The sequence below is a fragment of the Adelges cooleyi genome, unplaced genomic scaffold (genome assembly GCF_023614345.1).
Source record: "Adelges cooleyi isolate 19-005CV unplaced genomic scaffold, UGA_ACOO_1.1 ACOO_flye_CR_arks_rails_tigmint_CR_PRNA_30, whole genome shotgun sequence".
Classification (NCBI taxonomy): Eukaryota; Metazoa; Arthropoda; class Insecta; order Hemiptera; family Adelgidae; genus Adelges; species Adelges cooleyi.
Window position 1 is genome coordinate 13,985,827 of NW_026095971.1, and position 25,141 is coordinate 14,010,967.

A 25,141-nucleotide genomic window follows, 5' to 3' on the forward strand; every position below is an offset into this window, starting at 1 on the left:
GTCCATCGCATAGGCCGAACCAGTAATCCGATAAGTAATTTGAAAACAGATTTGAATTCGTCATGAAGTTTGCTTGAGATCCTAGGAAGCACATTTTTCAGTTTTAAATTTTAACCCTTTACAAATTTAATTTTAATAATTGACATTTTATAAAATGTTCAAACGTTTCTTATTCATAGTAAGAAAACAATTTCAAAAAAGTACCTCGTAGGGTCCCAAGTAGAACTTCATAATGAATTCAAGTCTGTTTTGAGATTACTACTAATCGGATCACTGGTACAGCCGGTGCGATGGACAAAAAATGTACTGTTATATTAACTAAAATGGCTTTTACTCATAGACAAAATGATTTAAATTAAAAATAACACCATGAAGCTTATACAAAAAATCTGGTAAGTTAATTAACATGGTCGAAATTTATTAAAACCCCTTTTTTCTTAAATATTGCCTATACAAAACTCCCTAAAAATGGTAAGAAATGCGCGCGGATAAAAATAGCTTTACGCGCTTACTCTACCGCACTCCACCCATCCTACCTTTAGTAACTCAAAAAGTAATTATTAAAATCTAGTTATCGACCAGTCAACATTTTCAGCAAATTATTTTTAATAAAATGGCTATATTAAATTTAAAAAAAAAGTTTTGAAGCTATCGTGGGTTCAGACAAAATAAAATAAATAAATAAAAAATAAAAACACATCTATTGTAAAAAGTATAACTTCTCAGCTCCACATCGAAGCTATAAAATTAAAAAGCTTATTTACCCAGTGAAAATTACACATTACACAAATATACAAAAATAGCACATTTTAAACATAATGGTTTGAACACTCCAACTTTTGGTTGACTTTATTTTCTATGACCTAAAAGTTAATCAAAAAATCATAAAATAAAGGGTCACATGGGCCATGTGGTTGGCTATTAATCATTCTAAGTATTTTGTACTGCCGAAATCAATTTTTGTGTTTCCCAAACAGAATTGAACAAAAATGATAACAATTAAGTGAAAAGTGAATAAAATTCGTTGTTTTAATTATTATTGGTAAATAAAAATAATTATTTGTGAATTAAAATAACAATTTATAAAACACGTAAATAATTTTTAATTATTTTAATAAAATTGTACTGGAAAATGTCCAACTCTGTTCACAAACATTTTTATTTATATTATATGTTAGATACAAATATTTTTTAAATCCCTACGATTCGAGTCAAAGTATAAATCATAATATGTTAAAAGTAAAGGTTGTTACTCAGAGTAACTACACAAAAACAACAATCGTTTGGTATGTTTTTTTTTATTGATTTATATTTACAGTAACTAAAAAATATCGTAAATTAACTATAGCATTTTTTTTATCATTGTTATTATTAATATTAAATTATTACAATAAAAAAATTAGGAACTGGTAGATTTCTCTGTTTTTTTTTATATATAAATACCTATATTTATATATATATACAAATATATATTAGGTATTAATTAATATACTTTTTCTTCTAACAATAGATAAAGTGAAAAGATATAAGTATTATTTTAGCGTATCTAAAATTCATTTTACAATAAATACATCTACTCACAGGGGTGGGACGAGCTCGGGGTGTAGAAAACAATTTCAATTTCATATAACAACAATTTGATGGTATAGGGGGAAGGGGAGGTAGGGCATAGAGAAGGTGTGCTCGAATAGAAACAATACAATCTACTTTTTCAACAGAGAATAACAGCAATAATTTACATTAAAAAATAATAATAAATAAATAACTATAATAATATAAAATATAAAAACGCATAAATTTCAAATTTACCACTTAACACAATATTTTTTGTTTATAATGAAAAGACATTTGTTTTTATAAAAATATTCACAGTTCCTCGTTTTTTAAATACAACTGGTATTGTTTGTACGCGTTGGTAAGTAGGTAGTACTAGTGACGGTAAGAACGGATGGTCTATTTTCAGAGGGAAAAATTCTTGGTTTAAAAAAATGATAATTTTTAAAAAAGTAAAAAAATAATATATTATTATTCGACTATATATATATATAAATATATATTATATGTATATAATGAGAAGAGCGTGTGTGTGTGAGAGAGAGATAATATAATGTTGTGTTACAACAGAAAAAAAAAGATAGAATGGAGACTGGTCTAAAACAAAAGTCGTGTCACTTGCTCTTCGTTTTGTTGTTGTTATTAAAAACCGAGAAAAAAAACGATTGTAATATCGGTGTATAGAGATTTCGTAGTACTCCAACGACATTTCGCGTATTGATGTATATAAATTAATTTCTGTGTTAAAAATGCGTTGGTCACGATTAACTTAGACATATTATTATTACTATAGTACACACAACTATGACTGAACATTACACGTCCCGTTGTCGTCATCTCACGCGCGTTGTACAACATTCAATATTTGTTGAAAAATAGGAGATTTAAGCATTTTATAAATGTATACATATTCATATATATATATATTTATATATAAATATATAAATAAATATTATATACAATGTACACCTGAATACGTTATGAAGAGAGTGGGTGGGAGAGTGTTTAAGAGAGAGAGAGAGAGAGAGAGAGAGGAGAGAAAACACAGGGACCGGAGGAACAACAAAATATATAATCAAAATACATAATCAAATAATGAGTCGAATTGGTAAACGTCAATAAACATCAAGTACCTAAACTAAGAGTCCAATTGAAACATTCTTTCTTTTTCTTTTCTTTTTTTCTTTTTTTCCTTACAAAAAAAAAAAAACAAAAAAACAAAACAAAAACGAAAATTATTTTATCAATGTGTGGAATCCTCGGCGGAGAAATTGTTTGTGATGTGAATCGCCTGATTGATGGCCGGCCGCCGCGCCGGTCGGGGCTCGACATAGTGTGTATGTATGTATCTCTTCCAAAATCTTTTGGTAGCCGCTTTTAACTTGAGTCGTCTCATACGATCAATGGTTCTTGTCGCGAACTCTCCGGACGGTCATTGGGACGCGTCATAGACTCCTGCGAGAAATACAAAATAAAACAAATTAGTAAACATATAATAATATACAGCCAAGTCTGTGCCGATGAACAGAAAAAAAGGTTCGGGTTAACAATAGTTAAGTGAATTCCAATTTAAACACAAGTCGAATAGCCGTTTTAAATAATAACAGATAAATTATTTAGGGGGGAGGGGAGAGGCCAAAAAATACATAAATCCGTTTCAGCTGCACTGGTGAAAAACCATAGGTCCATGTTCTATTGGCATATAAAATTATGGAAAAAAATAATAACAATTCCCGTCCGATATAAAAATTATATACATTTGTTTAATATGATAAAAATATTGTACTCCATTTCAAGTGTTAAAGACTACGGTCACTTAGGCTAACTAAGGTGATAAACGTCAAGTTAAAAATGTTTCGATGATCGATGTAGGTATTTAGACTGTCGTCCGCGAAATTTCGCCCACTCGAAACTTTAAACTTGTGATTTTTTTTGCGATTTAAATGTAATATTTTAAGTTGTCGATAAAAATTACTTTTAACGGTAACCGAGACACAACGTCGTTTGGGACGAGCATAAAAAGGTGGTAAAAAAAAATCCGAACAAATACAACAACCTTAATGAACGAAACAAGGTACGTACACAATAAACTCTAGATAAAATTCGCGTCCGGCTGCTTAACATACTGGCTTGGTCCATGTTTGGCAGTGAGCGGGTACAGCTGCTGTTGCTTAAACGCGGTTACGGCCGTCAGCGACGGGGGACGAGGCGGTGGTGTGGTATGTGGGTACCTATCGGGATTTTTTTTTTTGTATCTCTTCTAATTAAGGAGCCAATGACGTTTTACATTATAATAAAAACCAAAATGAAAAACAATTCGATTATCGCGAAACGGTCGATGGCAGCTGCTGCGAAAAAAAAAATCTCAAACTACCGTGGATTCGCGTGGGGGCACACATCGACGGTTCTAAAAATAAACTTAGCCGGATCATTGTTTACGCGGTCAACGAAACTAAAACAATTAATATACTTCTCAGGTGAGTAACCGTATGTAGCGACAGAATTGTTTATACAAATCAGCGCCTATTGGGTGAAAAAACATTGAAATTAAAAACACTCTTGAAGTGTAAAAAAAAAATGGCATTCCCGTGTCAATAGCTCAAAATATAAGCAAAATTGTGTAAAAAAATAAAAAAAATAAGGTGCGACGGTAGTCATTAACCTCTAAACATATGGTGAGAAAATATGTTTAGAGTGTCAAACCCAATAATTATGAAATAGTTCTACAAAGTAATCCATCACAGAGCCTTATAGAAAATTAAAACTACTTTAATTTCATTCGTCAAAAGTCGACAAAATTTGAAATTAGCACTTTTAGACCCAAGATCTGTATTAAAATTTTACCAAATATGTATATACTCACTGTGATTACTGTCTTGAGAGGAATCGTAACGATAGTGTGTTTGGGGCGATACGCAAAAGGTCGTCTCTCCATGTCTCCCCACATGCCGTCTACCATTCTGGAAACAAACAAAAAACATTCATCAATTTTTTAAAGTAAAAATCGTAGCCTTTATAATTATGGTTATTGTACAGACTAGCGAAGGTGGTGACTGACCGTTGGAAATAAAAAGTAATAAAAAGCAACAAAAAAGACATCGCGTCGTTTTGAAGTACTTGCGTTACGTTACTAAGTAACTAACGACGACAAAGATGCTTTTTCTTTCTATTTTCCACGGGTCTAGAGAAAAGAAGGAGACTAGTTTAACTTTTTAACTCATGATAGTTTTAGAATATGATTTTTGATTCAATTGAAAATTGTGTGGAATGTAATCGAAGCTAATCACAAAAATACGTTAAATACAGATAAAGTATTAATACTTACGAAACGTCGGCTGCGTTCAATTTGAGTTTTCGTTGTCTTTTTGACCTGATGTAAAACGTGGTGCAGATTATAAACACCAACAGAACCGCCACACTGACCCCCGAAGCTATGCTGGCCGATTCTAGCATCACTTGTCTCCTGGTAGCTATAAAATCATTAAAAAAAAAAATACCGTAAGATTAGGAGAGAACACACACAGCCAAATCAATTATTAAAAAAAAAAAAGCAAGGCGCCCTATAGCGTTTTTTTCGGTCGTCCGAATCAATCGATATTTGCGGCGATTAAACCGTATAAGTATTTTTTTAGAACTGGGAGGGGGATTGCTTATTAAATAAAAAGTTAACCAAGTTTCGAGAGTGGGCCAATTTTTTTTTACCAACGTTTTAGTATGTATGTATATTATTACTATATCATCAACTATACTACTACACTCGGGACCAGCTGCGGAACGTGAGAGAGAGAGAGAGAAAGAGAAAAAGAGTACAGTAGGGATGATCGTGGCGCATACCTAGTAAATCATTAGTATGCCGGACCGAGCACGGGTTTGGTATGCGGTCTCGTTTCTTTACCTCCCTCTACACCTGAATAATGTGTGCTTCGTTACGTATACGTTCACATAACACACATAAACCTACACACACATTCATCGGCGGTGTCCCCATTCATGTGTGTGTCTTCTCTGATATAGTTTTACTCATTGGCTGTACAAATATATTATATATATAAATAAAATAATAACAATAATATATTGCCGGTGTTGCGCGCAGACGACCTTGGCCAACGGTCCATCGGAGACTGATAAATAAATATATTATGTAGTTTCTTTTTTTTATAAAGCTTAAACCATATAAGATCCCAAACGGCGCATCGTTAACGCAACCGGCGCGATGACGTTTAGCTGCGTCAAAACAATATTTAAGTCTGCGAAAAAACAATATAATATACCTACAATAATAGTAATAATAATAATAATAATAATACATGTGTACTCACACCATCAAACACTAACACCGTGACTACCCGGTTAGGATTTTTATACTTTGGGAGAATTTTGGGAAACGCCTGCGCGGGTGAGTCCGTACAAAAGACTGTGCCTACTTACAACTAACAGTTGGACTGGTCCCAAGTTGTCGGGCGACGACGGAAGATATTATATGATACGGAGAGCGCTGTATAGTGATGATTTACTGTGTAGAACGACCACATTAGTATACTGTCACACGGTATAATTTTGTATTTCAAAAAAAAAAAAGAAAAAAAACCGTTTCTAAAAATTATCTATTATAGGGAGAGTACATAGAGAAGACACTGAGACGAACCTCGGCGACCCCGGTAGAAAAATAATATCGCGTTACTTTTTCTTAATAACAGTGATGAAAAATACCATTCAGGTACATTATATTATTATTTAATTTAACTTACTCGTGTACGAGCCGTCCAGGTTTTTGTACTCGCATCTCTGCCCCATGTAACCGTCGGGACACCTGAAAATAACAAAAATCAGTCAATACAAAAATAATTAATTTAGAGCTTTACGCCGTCATAGAGTAATATAGTAATATAGTAATATGGTAATATAGTGTAGGTACATTTTTAGTATTGTTTTAGTTTTGTCTTAAAGTTATTGGAAAAGCTAATTTCCGAGTAATTCTAGAAAAACACATGTTTAACTTTTTATTATACATAGGCATAGCCTTTGCCGACCTTGCGTGCGACCAATTTATTTTACCCTACCACAATCGTTGCCTTCAGACGAAACCTAGGAATTCACATACGGGAGGAACTTATTTAGGGCGCGGTTGTAAAAACAAAAAACCATTTTCTTTGAACTCTGTATTTAAGCGCCCCTACAACTACACAAACTTTTAACCCAACGTTGGATCTGGCCTAGGTCGTTTTTTAAAAACTATTCAGACTACTAGGTTTGATTAGGATACAAGAAATGAAAACGATTACTGGAATTTTTCAAAATTATGAAGTCTATTTGATCTATAAGTCAGCTTATCACATGTAACCAAGTCACTAGAAGACCTCCTGCTACACGCTAGAAGGTTTTTTACCACCAAAAAGATCTAATAATTGGTACGGCAATGGGTTTGTGATATTATGTGTACTTGAGTAAACCAAGGTCTATATATACAGTAAGAATTCAATCTGCAATTGGTTTTTATAGTGCGATTTTTAACACACTACTACAGCGCGGAGTTCCACTTTCCTGTGAGATAAACCGAAATAAGTATTATAATAATATTTTGTTTATGCACGAGTAACTCGGGTACAGAATTTTACCGTTCGGTCGGTGTCGTCGGAATTAATAGTGGTCTAACGACGATATTTCTTAAAAAAAAAAAAGCCTAGTACATTTTATATGTACCTATACTATATAATATTATTATATATAATGACAGCAAATACAAACAAAACAACACCGGGACAAACGGTTGCGGCACCACGTATTGGACTCCTGCACGGTTCTGTGGGTTCTCGATGAAGAACAACAATAACATAGATATATATGAATATATATATATATATATTATATGACCGAGTTTCTCATGATATAAGCCGCGGTCACAAGAAGCCTGCCAGCAAAGGGCGATACGTAGACCCAGTGGGCCAAAAATTAAAATCAATTACCGTGTGACAAAAATACATCTACGCCTACCAGATGAACGCATAATAATGTTATTGCTATTATTTACCAAATTCGAAGACTGTACTCGAACACGTCGAAAAAGGAAATGTTTTTATTGTTAATGGGTACGGCCTATGTATTTTTCATTACTCAAACGCGGTGTATTATAATAATATTATTCTATTATTATTGTAATATCGCTTAGTCATATTGTGGAATTTCATTAAAATACTACTTGACCGCGTCGAGCAACACAAATAGTGGCTGTTGACCGTTCATTTTTAGTTTTAAGTCAACTATATAATTAATGGCCTAGTTGAGTAAGCGATTTAGCATATTATAGTATGCGATTCAAAACGCAACTGAATCAGACCGCGAAATTCCTAAGTTAAATTGTTTTGCAAAACGCGTTAGTTAGGTTTTCGATGAATTACTCAAAAAATAGCCAATTAACTAAATATTTTACTGAATCAAATACAAACGCGCTAGAAGTACTCGTATTTTGTGGGTCGACTGACGTTTAAAAGATAGTCAAATAGTTTAAATCGAGAAGAAACTAAAAAAAATGTACATATTTTTCAATTAAAACTATGGACCGCTGTAACTTTTTCTAGAAGCAGTAGAATTAGTTCTTAATATATAATATACATATAAATGTAAAATAAATATATAAATCTCTTTCACCTTGAAGGGGTAGAAAGTTTTTCTATACATCGCTTTTTTAGGTGTAGTTTTAGGGCTAAAGGTCTAAAAATTATTAGGTTGAAGGAGCTTTGAAGCACGTGTTGTCATCGTTAAATTCCATTGAAATTTGGCATACCCCCTTTCATATATAAGTTATATATTTATATATATATATATATATATGTATGTATGTATACTGTTTTCTTTTATTATGTGCACTTAACCTCTTTTTTACGATATTTTGATGAGTATTTAGAAAACAGATGTACCCGATTGCATATTCGAGACAAACTAACCATGTATTACCTTTATAGCAAGGTTTTTAACAACAGTTGCCGCGGCGACGGCGGTTCGTCGGGCGCGATGAGACAAGGTGATACAGCTATTAATATTTTAGGCGTGTGGTCGGATGAGGAATTTTTGAAATATTTGCGACAGCTAGGCGTACTCCTTTAGGCATATACTTCCATATTATACACCGCATGGTAGCGCACTCGAACCCCGCTAGCGGCCACAAAATGAGAATAGGAGTGAAAGAGCCTAGATATGGAGAGCGAGAAAGAACACACAGGAGTCGTCATAGTCATACAGTTGTCCGAAGGATATCCGTGCTTGGGCATTAAACAGATACGTGACCCGCAATACGGACCGGGGATTATATATTTGTACACACATATACACGCTGGCATTTAATAACAACGCGCCTATATTATATACCGACTAGACCACCTACCCGTCGTAAATATTATCCCGTATATGTGTGTGAATATATATTTGTTTGTGTTGAGTAGCGCCGGTGGTTGGTACAAGAGCACCTATTACCTTGTACGGTTGTTATTATTGCGTTGGATTTTGGAAACCGATATGGAGTCTAATGTATGACTGACCAAAATATTCAGGCTAAGTGAAACCGTTTCCAAAAGTCACATTTTAAGGACACGGCAATTAGGAATGAAAGGGCAATGTCTCTGAAAAGCCTTTTTTTTTAATGTCAAAAATGTCAAGATGAAGAACTCAAACCTATTTTACATACCAGTAAAACTATATTGAAGTAAATAAATAAATTTTATGTGAAAACCGACTTAAACATAGGAACATGTTCGGCATTAGCATTATACTACCCAACAGACAGCCTAGTTTAATCGAGCAAAACAAGTCTAACCTTAAAACTATTAGTCTCGAGTAAAGCTCCCCCAAAACTTAAGAAAAATATTACATCCCTGAGATGCACAATCAAATTAATAAATTTAATTAGTTTAATGGACCAATCGCGGACGCGTTTATCAAACCTTTAACGAAAGTTTATGCGTCTCGTCGTTGGATTATATATGGTAGTGTGGCCAAAATAGTTAAAACAAGTGGACGGTATACTTAGTAGCAGAAGAACAGGAGTTAGATGACTCTGAAAAAATGATACACTGCGAAGCTTCAATACTCCGAGTTACCTCCAAACAATGACCTCAAGTTAGTGATCGACAAGTCGGCAAAGAAGTCGACTCTGGAGTGTGTAGGTTTTGAGTGGGCACGACAACGTTCGACCCGCACTCTAAAATAATAAATTAAACTTATAACAAGGTATACTCACTCGCAATTGTACAGTAGAGATTCGCCGATTTTGATAGCGAAACACGTGGCATCGTTTAGACAGTACCAGGTGGCGTATACCGGCGGACAGGGGTACGTGTGGAAGGTGACGTTGGGCCTCGCCGTCGGTTGCAGGGGTCGCGGTTTCGGCGTCGACCTACTCGAACACGCGTCTGTAACACAAGAAACAAAACAAAAACCTATTATTATTAACACTTAATTGCTATTCACAGTGTAATAGGCTATGTGTCGTAGTACACGATCACTGGGAGAGAGCACGTGCTGGAGGAGCCGCGACACGCTGGTGGTAGTTACCTGCCCTCGTGCGGGATTCAACCGGCTTAAAGGCGGTATAGCAATTGTCTCCGAAGACCTCACAGGCACACACGACATACGATACCAGAGGAGGTTTTTGTAAGCTGACAATAAGCGAGAGCCTGACGACCGGTAGTCGCTTTTGGGGTGGTGGTGGTGATAACCAGATAAGCGGTACGGGCGCCGCCGCCGGAAGGGCCGCACAATGGTCTTAGCCGTGGTGATGTACTCGCTGCACAAGAGTGGGCGGAAGGTTAAAACGGATGTACGATTTGTATTCATTTCGAGATTATCGTGTGTACGACTACTCACAACACACCTAAAGCACACGGACGAACACCGGCCGTCTGCTCTCGTCACTGTGATACTATAACAATGTGTGTAAAAAAATAAGCACACATACATACATTCGGCACTAGTCCCGTCTTATTTCATATTAACAACGATATATTATGTATAAAGCGTACAACAATAAAACAAAAATTACAGTACACGGAATCCGGTTCCGTTTTTTTCACTAAAAGAGCTCTAGAATTTTTCGTGCGGACACGCGAAATTTGTATCGAGTTGTAATGGTAAAAAAAATCCTAAAAGGGTTTAACAACCCCATACAGTAGGTAGACAAATTATATATTATAATACATAGTCGTTATACCTATAACACACAAAATTCTCGGCGTGCTGTGTGGGCGTTTTCGACGTCCTCGTCTCGTTATTATTATTAATGTTATTGCAATGTTCTCTTAAAAAAAAAAATTAATAAAGCCCGAACCCGATATCGATTCTTGTCGGGTTTCGCGTGAAAAAGACTCGGTGCCTTTTTCGTCTTTAAAGTATATAGAATTTCGCGGCATAACATGAAACAATATTATTAGGAAGGTATTATTATTATTACTGCCCCTTACGGTGGCATGTACCCGCACGTATTTCGTGGAAAGACTAGTATATAATATGCAAAAATAAAAAAGCTTTACACAGAAACCCGTAACGACCAGGTTCGTATGTTTTTCTTTCTTTTTTTACTAATATTTATTTATCCTTGACGGCAGCGCCGGCTGTTAAAAGGTTTTTGGTCGCAAAAATTATACATAATATTATACAACATTGGAACATATAATACAGTATAATGGTTTAACAATCATAAAACACACGCGGACACCGAGTGTAAAAACAGTAAGGACAGAAAGATAAATATATATATATATATATAGGAGAAACCGCGACAAGGGAGACGTGCCGCCGACAAACGACCGAGGCGGTGGAGATTCGACGATCTGAAAATTGCGTTTACACATGTGGTGGTCCCACACAGTAATTGTGTTGTCAGAGGAAAAGAGAGAGAGAGCGAGATATGAAGACCGACAGGCCGTAAAGTGTCCAGGCGGTGTACTTTATAACTAGACTTGTCTGTCCCGTTTAAAAAAAATATATACCGCCGTAGCCGTCTTTTATTATTTGCAGAAATAAATAATATAATAATCCATAAAAAAATGTGGTGAAATAAGAGTAAAAAAAACAAATATAAATCGGACCGCCCGGTTAGCGGCGTGTGTGTGTGTGTATACCGGATCATACGAGGACTTACAAATAGCAGTTGGCGTGCGGAGCAAATCTAATTATTGGGCGGTACTTAAGTATATATATGTGCGGCGGCAAGAGACGAGTGCAACCGCTTGGCCACTGTCGGATGATAATTAGAGACAAAAAATATCCTTTTTAAAGGAGCCGCAATGTGACCGCGACCTACCACACGGAGAGAGAAAAATACACAAATTCAAGTACAGGTTAAGCACACGCGGATAGGAGGCGTGATTGAACGTAGAGAGAGGAAAATATGAGTTGAAAAAATAGGGGAAAAAAGTAAACAGCGGAGTGCGCGCGACCCTTCGAAAACGCCGACAAAACGATAATAATTATAGGTCGGCTTGTTTTATATGTCCAACAACAAACAAGTGGCACCGCCACCGATCGCGACGGACATATCGAACAAACCGTATTCCCTCTTTAGACTGCACTCTCCTCCCTTTCACTATTTAATAATCTGGGAAAACTACAGCCACTCGCACGATAATAATTATGATTTGCCGATATTAAAGTTGTCGTTTGGATACAAAAATATAATAAGTTCGATTTACAATAATTGCCAGTGGTGGGGAACATTATTAGATCGGCCGGAACCTGGTTAATCAAATGGGATTTGGTAAAAGCCAGGCTGTGGTAACTCTAAAAATATACTCAAATAATATTATCTTACCGTTATTAGTACGATATGACCGAACTTCATGAACAGAACAAGAACATAACATAAAATTATAAGTCCGTCATCAAATTTCACTTTTCATATTTTTTTTTACCGAATTGGATGACATTGCGTACATTGGAGACGAGTACAATAGTGGTTTGTCTTGTTAAAAAAAGTTGACCGATAGTTTGATTGCCGATAACATATAAGTTATTTGTGATTAAATTATATATAATCAACGTAATAGGATGGTAAATGATGATAACAAACGAGCTCGAGTGGTAAATCCTAACCCTTTATTGCAGAGTCCAAAATTGGAAGGTTAACTCGTTTTTAAATATTAAATAGTTTATATGTCAACAGCATCATTGATTTTTTTTTTGGTCATAATTGTTTTTAAATAAAATATTAAATTTCCAGACCAACTAAAAAATAATCATCTAATTTATACTTCTGTATATATTATATGTATATAAAACCAAAATTTGGTTGGAACTGAAGTACACGATGGCGGTGAATTTACTATTTTTCAAACGAGTTAGTAGTAATAGAATACTTATTTGATGATATCTTTGCCATAACTAAGTTACTTAAATGTTTAATTATTCGTTAATTTGTGACTTGTTCAGTCCATATTTAGATTACCCAGATATTCAAAACATCATTAGTTCATAAATTGCTAACAAATTCGTGTTATTAATGCGTCATAGGTATCCTTTTAGTCGTGACTATTTTTGAGTGCATCATTAATTGGAATGGAGATGTTTGATTATGAGTCTAGACTATTTTTTATTTTTTATCAAAACTTAAAAGGAACGAGATTCTTCTTCGACAAATGACAAGTCTATCGCAAATCTGGCACTTATATAAATGTGAACGCTATTAAATTAATTAATTATGCTTGTCCGCGTCTTGTAGTCGTTTGTGATTGTAGACGAACCATAGAAGTAAAGATCCTGCCACCGAAAACGGTTCGATAGACACAATAGTAAAACACGCACAATGGGAAGATATTGGCCAAGCACGAACTGCTGGGTACTATATTGTTGTAGCACAACCAAGCATTTGAGATGTGACACGACGATACGGGACTGAACGTGACGTGCCGCCTTAGTAAACCGCAGATTATTGTTATTATTATACGGAAGAAATCAGCGGAGAGTTTAATAGATTACATTATTATGATTTGTTTGTAAAAAAATAATAATAAGAAGAAGAAAGACCGATTTCTATAGATGGCAAAAATTTTATTGGGTTTATTTCGCCTTTAAGTGATTTGTTTTGTGCCCGACAAATTTATTGTGTACTCACAGGGTACCGACTAGAGGAGGAGGATTAACCACAATCACTGGTAGTTGTTCTGTAAAGAATCGTAATTTCGAAGGACGTTTTTACAAACAAGACGTTTCCCGGTGGTCGAACGTTCGGGTTTTTTTTGCACCGTTTTTCATCTACTCGCAAAGGTAAATACACGGTTTATCGATCATCTGCGCGACCGCTAAGTATATATTATTTGCCGTTTGCTTCTTTTGATCGGACCGACAGCGGGTAATGTCTTCGACGTTTATCTACTATTGTTGTGCAAGCCAACAAATTGACGTTGATTTTTTTTTTTTTTTTTTTTATCCGAGTATTAGAGAAGCAATCACTAAAATAACTATTAACTGATAGAACATAGGTTAAGTGGTAAATAGGGTCCCTAACTTTGCATCACTCTGATATAGTATAGTTTGAATTGTAATTTGTATTTAGTAATTCTAGATTGTGATACATACAAATACGCCAGAGGCACTTTAATTCAATCTGAATTAGTGTGTGTGTGTGTGTAAATCATGACAAAAAACCGAATACGTAATTATAATTTATATATAGTTTATTCAGACGTAGTGACTTTGGGATCAACAGCGTTAATTGTCAGCGCGCGCAGCGGTGGTAGTCGGTTTATTCGGCCAAAAAAACAGCGGGGATTCGACACATTTTCTATTTACAAATAGATTTATATTTATTGTAATGAACTAGAGGAAACCGCATCCGCACGAAACGCTCAACTTAAAATTAGACTTAAGGCAAAGGAACGAAGCTGCAGAGAAACATACATCCAAATGCGTTTGAACTGTGGTGAACAGTGAACTACCGATAAATTATCAAAAGTGGAGAAACATTTTTAACAAATAATAAGTAATTTAAAAAAAAAGAAGAGAGGCGAGAAAAGAACCTTACTTTAGAAATACCACTCTGGATAAACAACCTGTTTTTCAGATTACTTTAAGTAGTTTGCAATTTTGTCGGTATTTCACGTAAGACGTAACACGTAAAATGGGTATTAAGAAAATGTCATATCATTGAATGGCCTTTTGTATAGTTTTATATCTTCATATAATAAAATGAAATAATTAGTGACAAATATGTACCATAGCGACTAATCAGCTTTATCCAACGGCCTGTCAACGGTTATCCATTGCACATGATCAAAATGTTTTATATTTTTTAGAAATACTTTTTTCTCCATACAATGCCTCGAAGTTTGGTGAACTGTTACTGCGGTGTTCCATGTATAGCGTCCGTTATTAGCCTTTAAGTCCTGATTGATAACAGTCCAACCGTTTACCTTCAACCATGTTATGGTGAGAGTAAAGTACCATGGTAGCCTGTGTTAAATTTGGTCTCGTACAATAGCGTAGTCCTAATTGTCTCCATTTCCTAATTATTATTATCTATAATTAGGTATGTATACAAGACGACATTAGACCATCGACCAAAAGAAACGTCATAGAAATCGACGGGTTGTGCCGGCCACTTGTTGTTGTATTAACGTCGCGTGCATCGCAGTACCACCGGCGCCTTGCGTTTAAGAAACAAATTATAATTATTTCTCAAACAATTACACGTGGTTATTATTATTTTATTCAACTGTACTCTGCAGCTACTATCTAAAGTGTGGGAACTACAGTGTGCGTTGTCTGGTAATTGAGCATAATCGCAAAGAAAGAAAATCTAATTGAGGCAAAAACATAATTGATCGTATTATTACACATTAGGTTTTTTTATTATTTTTAAGACCGAAACAAAATTCTGTGTACATTTTAAGAAGGACAAGAACCAAATGTAAACATGTGTCGGCGTCGGTGCCGGTGGTCGGCCAAGAAAACCCATTTTGTTCTGACCGGATAAACGATTTCATTGATACGTCCAGGATTCATTGTTAAAATGTCACCGGATCTTTTGCGAGGGGTCTTTATCAAAAGTAATAATAATAATAATGAATAGCGGTGAAAATGCTTGGGTGTTTGTGCCCGCATAGTGGAAGGTGTCGCAGCGCCGAGCAGTCCTTTTTCGAGGAAAAGAGCGCGATGACGAGTAAAAAAGAGAGCGGATCAAAAGGGAGGAAAAATAGCAATAAGAAGTTAAATACGAAATTGCTGTTGTAACCGTCGTAACACACACACACACACAATTCATGGAAATATAATATTACATAAGTATACATAAGGCAGGGAGTGGTGGATTAGGTATGATAATAGTACAGTGTGTATGAGGCGGCTCGGATTTTGTGGCCCTACACTTGTATATATATAAATACATATTTGGTAGACGAATGACAAATGACTAATGTATAATATAATAATATTATATTATATTCAAACGGCATTGAGATCTCTCTCGCTTCTTCTGTGTTTCTGTAACTATTGCGCTCTTTATATAGCTTCTTCTTTTTACCGCAGTTGCCGCCACCACCGAAGACGATAATATTTCTATTAGTTTCTTCTTGTTGTGTATATATAATAATATGTCGTGTACGCGTGTGGGAACTCCCGCTGATTGTATTTACCTTACTGCGCGCGAACAGGCTGAGAAACGGCGGCTTGACGACCAATAGAAAAGACGGGGACATTTTTTTTCTTTTTTTGAGATTGACCGAAGGACACACACACACACAAACAAGCCGCTACCTTGCGCTTCTTTTGACCGCGGCTTTTTCGGCCTATTAATCATCGAGTCACCCGTCACACGTTAATAGACGTCCGGAATTATTTTTGATCATAATTAAATAATAATAATAATAATAGCAGTAACCCACGACGCGATGACCACCGTGTGAAAATCGTCGTCTCAATTTTTACGATTCAATGAAAATATAACCGAAAGAAAACCATCATTATATCCGTCACAAGAATTATTACTTACTTTGCGCTCCAACCATGCGCATATAATATAAATTTATAGTATCTAGTAGTAGCAGTAGTAGTAGTAATAGTAGTAGTGGTGGTAGTAGTAGTAGCAGTAGTAGTAGTAGTATTTCCCTCAGGGTAACAGAGTGTAATATCTTCTTTTTAACGTATTAACAGAGTAACGGAGAACGGCGACGTTCATTACCCCACAGACGCGCGCCGGTTAGGATTTCGCAGTGTACTTTTTTTTTTAAGTAAAAATAATATATTGTATTGTATGTAATAAAAATATATTTTTCTTTTCTAATTATTCGATTTGGAGACCGCTGGCTAGCCGGTGGTGTGTCGGCTGCGACTACATGATCATCTCGTTCTCGTTAACACGCGCTGCTCTATCCACTCTCTTTCTGACATTATAAATCACCGGGTTTTTATAATATATAAATGTATTAAATGAAAAGCAGCGGCGGCGGCAACCGTGTGCAGCGAGTGTCCGAGGAAAAAACGGGCAACAGCGATTTGAATAAATAAAGAGATCGAGAGAGAAACCACCTTGGTATACTATATCTATATATGATATGATAATAATAAACACAAAATAAGATCCCGCCGAGTGTCAGCGGCATACCCCGGCAGCCAACGGTTCGGTAATAAATATGCTAGTCGGGCATTTTTTTTTTAAGCGGCGACGGCGGCCTTTTTATTTTAATTTTATATATTTTCTTCAATGGGCGACTCACGGCGTAGCGCGTTTGAAACTCGCCGGCCACCGCCACCGAACAAGCACGTATATACATATATATATTATATAATGTATAATATGACACAATGTGATCTCGTTCACACAAAGTCCGCACGTCGAAAGCATTAGCCTGGTGTGGGAAGGGGGAGGGAGAAAACTGAAAGAGACACGACTGCGACGTTAGAAGAGGGTGACGGACGGGCTCTGGGTTAACCGGGTGGGCGTCGGCGGTAGGTTATACTATACTTATTATTACGATTACGATTATTATTATACATGGTAGTCTTCGAACTCGAGATACAGAGGAAATCCTGTACCGTTCAAACACAATCGGTCCGCGCAAACACTAGATAACGGCATTAAACTTCACCTGCCTCCCTTTTTGATGGCACGTTCTCTCGTCAGTTGTGCAAGTGTCATGTCCTTAGAGTTGATAAGAACAACGAAGAAAACATAGTAATAATATTATGTTTGTAAACAAGCCGTGAACAAAACGATTTTCATGAACGCTTTTGAATTCTGTTATATTTAACTATACTTTATTAAGATTTGAACTTTTTAATCTGTGCTCACAAGATCTGTGCTCTATCAATGATTTTTTCTAATACCATGCGTTTTATTTTTCCATAACAACCCGGATTACAGATACTGTACATCGTTTCCATAATAATATACATAGCTTTTATTATTATTATATAAATTACACAATTGTAATCTGAAAAACAGTTGAGGCTGAACACATTGAAATATATTAAAATCATAGGTCAACTACCGTTGACCCGTCACAATCTTCGAGAAACAGTAGTCGCGTGCCCATTGTATTAAATAGCATTATTATACAATTTCTATTCTCTCGAACTGTTAAAAACAATAAGCGACTCGTTCAACGAAAAAACTATTATTTAGGAAAATATTCGACGTACACACGCGCAGTTATACTATTATGGTCGTTTTCGATCATGATAATAATTATCATTTCATTATTCAATATATAAATTGTGTTTATTGAATCCAAGAGCTGCGCTGCGCCGCCAGTTACATAACATCATCATTCAAATAACCGGGGACTAACAATATTTTTCTATCCGGTATTGTATAGTATCGATACTACACCGCCGTCCGCCGAACATGGAGGCGATGACGTTTTGTAATATATCCAAATAATTGCGTCAAGTCGTTTATACTGCCTAAGCATGCTGAAGCAATTATGTTACTATACATGACGATTAACCGCGGGCCGACTCTATAGCAATAATCAATTAGGTTTGACTAAGCTAAGCAAATAGTCAGAACCTATAACCGGGTTTTTACTGTATATATTATGACGGCCAGCGTCTCAATCGAATCAGTGCGACCGATCATTAATTACTTTACCCAGAGAGACACGAATAGTAACGACCTATGACGTGCGTAATGTATGCTCATTGAATAAATAGTAACATTAATCGTATAGAAGACTGCTTCGCTTTTTTTTTTCTCCATTCACGATTGATATCCATTTAAAAATCCTTTTTACTATATCCATAACACACGTCCTCTAAGCTTTGTTGTCCGTTTACTCTAGACATGTATTCTTCTATAACGTTCCATATACTCTCCAGTCGTTTTCTTTCAATCCAGTTCTTAAAGTTACTGACCATATTTATGCAAAACTCTCAAAAACTGCGATAAAAGCTCTGTATCTATTTCATGTATATTCAAATAATTCTTCTAGTTGAGTATTTACTATTTAGATAAAAATAGAGACAAGAAGGTGATGAAAGCGGTACGAGGAGAGCGACATTTTTTACGGACAACAGTACTAAAAAAAAAAAAATCGTGAAAAAAGTTCTTATGTTACACGAGACGATAACGATGTACCCCGAAAACTATATGCATAGCATATAATACACGGCACACTCGAGACCCGGAGGGAGCGTCTGCATGGCTTCGGTTCACCAATGTAACACCACCTATGTACACCCCGAGCCATTCGATTACTAATTTTATTACTTTACATACAACAATATATAACCGAACGATATAGATATGTCACAAAACAGACGGGATCGTGTCATTGTGTTCCATTAATAATCGTATACTGATAAGAATCATTATATGTCCAGCCAGTGATTCGATTAATTTGGATTTTTTTTCGGTTTTCTGACACAAAGCGATCTTGATTTTCCTCATTCGATTTTCCTTTCTGTTAGGGATAGGTACACAGAGAACCTGGAACGGTCGTTTGTGTCTTTGACTGATCATTCTGATGGAATAAGCAATATAAACGTCTATTGGTATATTTTGGTGTGTATATATATTTTTAGGTAGAGCACATCTCGTCTCCTATATATAATATTATCTGTTTGCGTGAGCTGGAGAACACAATTTCGCGCTCTGAATACACTCATCAACCGCCGTCGCATAATAACGGACGGGGCACGGCCATCACACACATGCGGCGTTTAATAAAAAAAACCTCTACTATTACTACTACTACTACTATTACTACAGCTATACTATATACATTTAAGGTCGGTGACCACACGCCAGAACGCTGGCGCACTCGCTCATGATATACACAGACGGGCAAACGTGAAGAAGACCAGACGCACAACGAAAAAATAATCGTAATAAATAAAAAACAATAGAAAAAGTTTCTTAAAATCCTAAAAATTTTTTTTATTATTATAGGCAATTGTTGAGAAACCAACTAGAGGCTGATAGGTGGGCGAGTCGCCGGCGAAGGATTTCATTGTCGACCATTGTACATATTATACATATATGGATACATAAGCAGCAACTGCCCTGTATCCCGCGTGTCTCCTCTATGCAAGTATATTATGTTCTATGATCACAATAATTACCATAGCGAGTATATATGCGACATATAAGATATCGCGAACCTATCCGGAGATAAACGAGATGATAGGCCACGTGAGGACCAGATAGGACTTGAACTAGGCGCTAGAACAACTAATTATTATTGTTATTTATAATAATAAGCGACGGTCACGCGCATCATAATATTTTTTGTAGGTTGGCATACATGATGACTATGGTACTATATTATACACACACGCGCAAGCGGAGTGGGCAAACGTGCCACTTCCTGTGTGGCTCCTCTGACGATGTATACCGGAAACGGAACATATGACGTCTTCTTCTCAGTCTTTTATTAACACTCCGACCGATGCAATAGCTACATCATAAGAACGGGGGAGAGACATGACGGCGATCCCAGGGTACACGAGCAGCCGCACCGAAACAATATTTACTTAGTCGCTCTAGAGTGTCAGTGTGCGTTTTTGTTGTTTTGACCTAATCACATCACTTGTGGTATAGATGCCACTCCTCGACGATATTGTTGTTGAGTGTAAAAAAGACAAACCCCATGTCAAACCCCGCTAGGTTAGTACGAGACAACAGGGTCAAAGAGTTCAGATGAAAGAGCTACACCTACCCGCGTGCTAGGGACACCCTAAGCATTGAAAACTATAGCCGCATGTAAGAAGATTTTGGCGACCAAATCTACGAAAACGAATCGCCCTTTGCCCCCGATTACATCATCGATACTTTTTTTAAAGAATTTTAAATGAGATCTTTACTATTTTTAAAAATCAAAATAGTTATCATTAATATTAATAGTTAATTCAATATTGATGGCATAGTGCATAGGTGCCAAAAACACATATGTTATTTTAGGCTGTATTTTTATGCGCTTTTGGCATTATTAATTTGTGCTCTTTTGGGCTAAGATTTGGGAAACTATTTTTAATCAGATTTGTTGAATGTTAAGAACTTTTTTTTTGACAGACCTAATATCGCCGAAATCTAGTTTCTATTTATTGTTTTAATATAATACATAATTTTTATCACCTATAGACAATTAGTTATGGGCTATTGGAAAATTAAATTATAAAGAGAAACAGCTAATACAGTGTGTACGAATTAAAGTCGATAGTAAACGTTCTTTTGTGTGGCAATTACCTAAATAGATAATATCAACCATACTAATGTGATAGTATGATAGTACCACATATTCCGCATGTCCCTACTATAAATGATATTCTTTTTTCTATTTCATCAGATCATTTCACCATGACATGTCTTTGTGCACCACACCATGTCAACCGACATCACAACCACATTATTATATATATATATATATATAACCTGCTAACGACATCGCAGATCAAATTTATTTATTTATTTTCACGATTCTGGTAACGACGTTGGATGTCGCATGAGCTAAAGCTTAAAGATATGCCCGATAGATATATTCGTAATAACGTTGCGTTTTTTTTCCGCCATTTTTTCAACCCATATTATTAAACATTTAACATGGACAACGAAATCCAAGACTCTCACTTCCAAATATATGCGAGGAACAAACAATTTCTTTAGCAACTCGATTAAAATTAATATATTGACAAACAAGTAGGTACACTCTTAACATTTTTCTGAAATCAATTTATCTCGGAATTTCAATTGGAATCACAAGAAGATTAATAATAATATAATAAAAAAATGCTTTTAGTCGTGTTTATCTTCTTCGACATTTTCAAATTTTAGAAAAACATTATATTTCCATAAGACCCAACACAAGGCACTCTCTTTACTCAATATCAGCTAATGGTTTCTCACTCTATGCGCGAACTATAAATACTAATATAAACCTAATAAAAACCTATGCCACCACAGGGAGCAAAGTTACAGTTAATAGTGACACCAAGGTTCCTCCAGGAAGATTTCTAGACACGAAGATGGTGTATATGCACAATCGCCACGTCTATACATCCCGTTCCTCCATATACCGAGAGTATTATATACATAACGGTTTATTTAACTACTCGATCGACAAATTATTACTATACGTGTTACTCTACAATATAATAACAACAGCGATAATCGATGGCGGCCTATGGTGGTTAGCCGGTCGCCGCCGCCGTCAGAGAACCAAACGGGTTATAATAATATTGTGCGGTCCACCTGGTATATAATAAGTACACTTGTGTGTGTGTGAGGTCGTCAGTGTATTTGGACCGAGGTGGAGGCGGAGGAGGCGCTCAAAACTAAATGGAAAGCGACGAAGACGAGACAAACGCCGGCTGGGACCACGACTACGGTGGGAACAACAAGGCGGTTGGTGGCGTTTGACAGGTAACAACCAGCTTTGGTGGTTAATGATGATGTTATATAGCGCCGTCACAAGGACGCTGGTGGCGGCATTTTTACAATCGTTTTGATTATTTTTATTTTTTATTAATTTTCGTTCGACCCAGCGACGACTACGACGACGTTTGACAGGCAGAGGCGACTGTGTGTACGACCTGCGGGTAATGACGGTTTAATATTATTATTGTTATAACCGTCGAGCCTATCCGAGACGTGTCCCTCCTGGTTAGAATCCAAAAGCAATCACAGGAAATAATAAAATATATCAATAATAATATTCATCGAAACGTGTTTTTGTAACGATTCCGCGGATCGGATTTGCACGGCGGCCTGAATCCTTTCGCGGTGTGTCGACAGCTGTGTTGACAATGACACTCGAAATATACCGAAAAATCCACTATTTAATCGGATTTGCGATCTCATGCGTGTGTGTGGCCGTATAGTAAAATAATCCTATCGACCTGATTAAATGGCCGCACGTTGTCGGCAAACGGACTTAAAAGTTCCACCGTTATTATCCTCGTATTTATTATTATTACACATCACCTCCTGTTTGGTCACCCCCCATTCCTCATCGCCTTACCTTGTCGATAGTTTTTCTTAATTGGATTCCGGCGCGCTTAATCGTTTCATTCGGACAACGGTATATTCGCGACGTTTAAATCTTAATTATAAGGTTCCGTCCACTTTATCAAAAGACACAATAACGACATATCTTTTGTGAGCAGTGACAGACACGTCATGAGCTAGCGTTCAACGAAATTTTGCCGTACTTAGCCTTATTTTAGTCTCGATCGAGAGGTTAGAGAAAAATTTAATGAAAGATAAGCAGACCCTTTCTGAAGCAGATTCGAGTGGGACTAGTCCGACCGTCCTTTTCATCCCCGGTGTTAAAATGTTGACCGCATTTTCAAATTACCAAAAATCCATCAGCTCGAATCGATGGAAGTCAGACCAAATTTAATAATAAGCGGACCTACGTTTAGTTGTGGGATTCGCACGGTCACGTTAAAAAAGAAAGGCGTTATGGCGACGCGACGATTGGTCAAGGATGGCGCCTAAAGCCTCGAGAGCCCCTTTTATACACAGGTATTATTAGTATATTATATTGTGTACGTGTAGAGTAGGCGCACGTAGGAAGAGATGGCTACACGGTCGTCCCGGGTGTGTATGTTACCGGCGAATGCGTTGGCGAAACTGGTCTCAAAGTGTTGTGTGTGTGTGTGTGTGTATAAGTAAAACATAAACGGTGACCAAATATAGGAAACTCGATCGCCGTCCGTCACACAGAGTTGGTAGTAAAACGCGACGACGACACGACTTTTTTAGGACCGTATCGCTTTGGTTTCATTTTATTTTTTACAGAAGAGTAATAGGGTTATATTATTATAGAGTAGCAACACACCCTCGGTGGCATAAATACGACGCGGGTGTAGGCCATTGTTTACCTCGGTATCAACGCACGCACCGAGTTACTACCGCCGGTCGTCATACAGAAGCGAATCAATCAAAACGCACCGATTTGTCCCGAGCAAGGGCTGCTCCTGCATAACAATATTAACCGCTCTGCCCAGGGATTTCGGCTGATGTTATACGACGAGGGAAAGAAAGCAATAAAAAAACGTTTGAAGATTAGGTTCGTCTGTTTTTCTGTTCAACGTGTGGCCGGTCTGACACCAGTTAGGCCCCGGCGACGATGCTGCCTCAGTAGATCGGTATCTCGTCCAGACCGCTAATGACGACGCCATAGACCGCGCGGGCACACGTTTAAACATATTATTGTTATTGTTATTATCATTATTATTATTATATACGTGCCACATACGAAAGGAGGTGTACACTTATGTAGAGGAAAGAAATCGTCGGACGAATCTTTATTAGCGCCATCGACACGAGACCACCTATGTGTATAATACAGACACGACCGCAATAGCCGCCGCCTTCAGTATACAACGCTGAGGACCGCGTGTCACCTTCGGGATAGGGCAATTAATAACTCCCCGTTCGATTAATACGCGCACCTAATCGCCGCGGAGGGTTTAAAACACATTAAAACAAAAAGACTACACCCACGTCTCAAGGGGAAAAAAATGTTCACAAAAAAAAGTTAAGAGTATATCCACACTTCGTGCAGATACATCAATACATGGATATGTCCTGATAATTATATGATTATTTTCCATCTATAATCTCCTTGAGATATATGATGATAGCATAGTCTAAATTATATGTTCTAGCCAAACATTTTTTAGTAGTTTTATAATATCTGGCCTTAATCGATTTACTGGCAACATTTATCAATATTTAACATTTCTCATGAATCAATTTCCGTGGTTCGCCAGTAAGTGCCTACCTAACAAATTAATTTGACTACCTTTATATGTATCCTTCTATATCTTCCAACTTGATGTAACTGCATGAAATGTGGATATTCTTAACTTTATTTTCAGAATGGCCCTCCATAATCCCTCCGTAATCCTCCTCCAAGACGTAATGATAATGACGTAAGCACTGTGACACTGAACATGTAGACATTTTCAGAATGACCCCCAGCCATATGACATATCCATGTCAAAATTATAGGTCTTTTTTTACTTATAAACTTATCTGTAAGAGCTTTTAATTTGGCCATTTTTAAGCACCTATTACACGTTTAATAATTGTTTTTTTTTATAGGTACGTTGTAACCAGTTTATTGAAATAGACAGCAAAGAGCGTTCAAATCGTTCGCCC

At 36.5% G+C, this 25,141-nt stretch overlaps 1 protein-coding gene across 2 annotated transcripts in view; it reads right to left on the reverse strand.

The window, feature by feature from the left end:
• Positions 1 to 1,492: 1,492 nt before the first annotated feature.
• The window catches only part of LOC126838740 (pro-neuregulin-3, membrane-bound isoform-like), a 61,705-nt gene continuing 38,056 nt past the window's right edge, over positions 1,493 to 25,141 (reverse strand). For both annotated transcript variants that reach the window (XM_050573405.1, XM_050573406.1), the window contains exons 3-7: positions 9,785 to 9,956; positions 6,303 to 6,364; positions 4,880 to 5,024; positions 4,418 to 4,514; positions 1,493 to 3,009 (exon numbers count right to left, since the gene is read on the reverse strand). In XM_050573405.1, the coding sequence (XP_050429362.1) occupies positions 2,947 to 3,009; positions 4,418 to 4,514; positions 4,880 to 5,024; positions 6,303 to 6,364; positions 9,785 to 9,956 (539 nt within the window). In that variant the 3' untranslated portion in view covers positions 1,493 to 2,946. The remainder of the gene's footprint in view (positions 3,010 to 4,417; positions 4,515 to 4,879; positions 5,025 to 6,302; positions 6,365 to 9,784; positions 9,957 to 25,141) is intronic.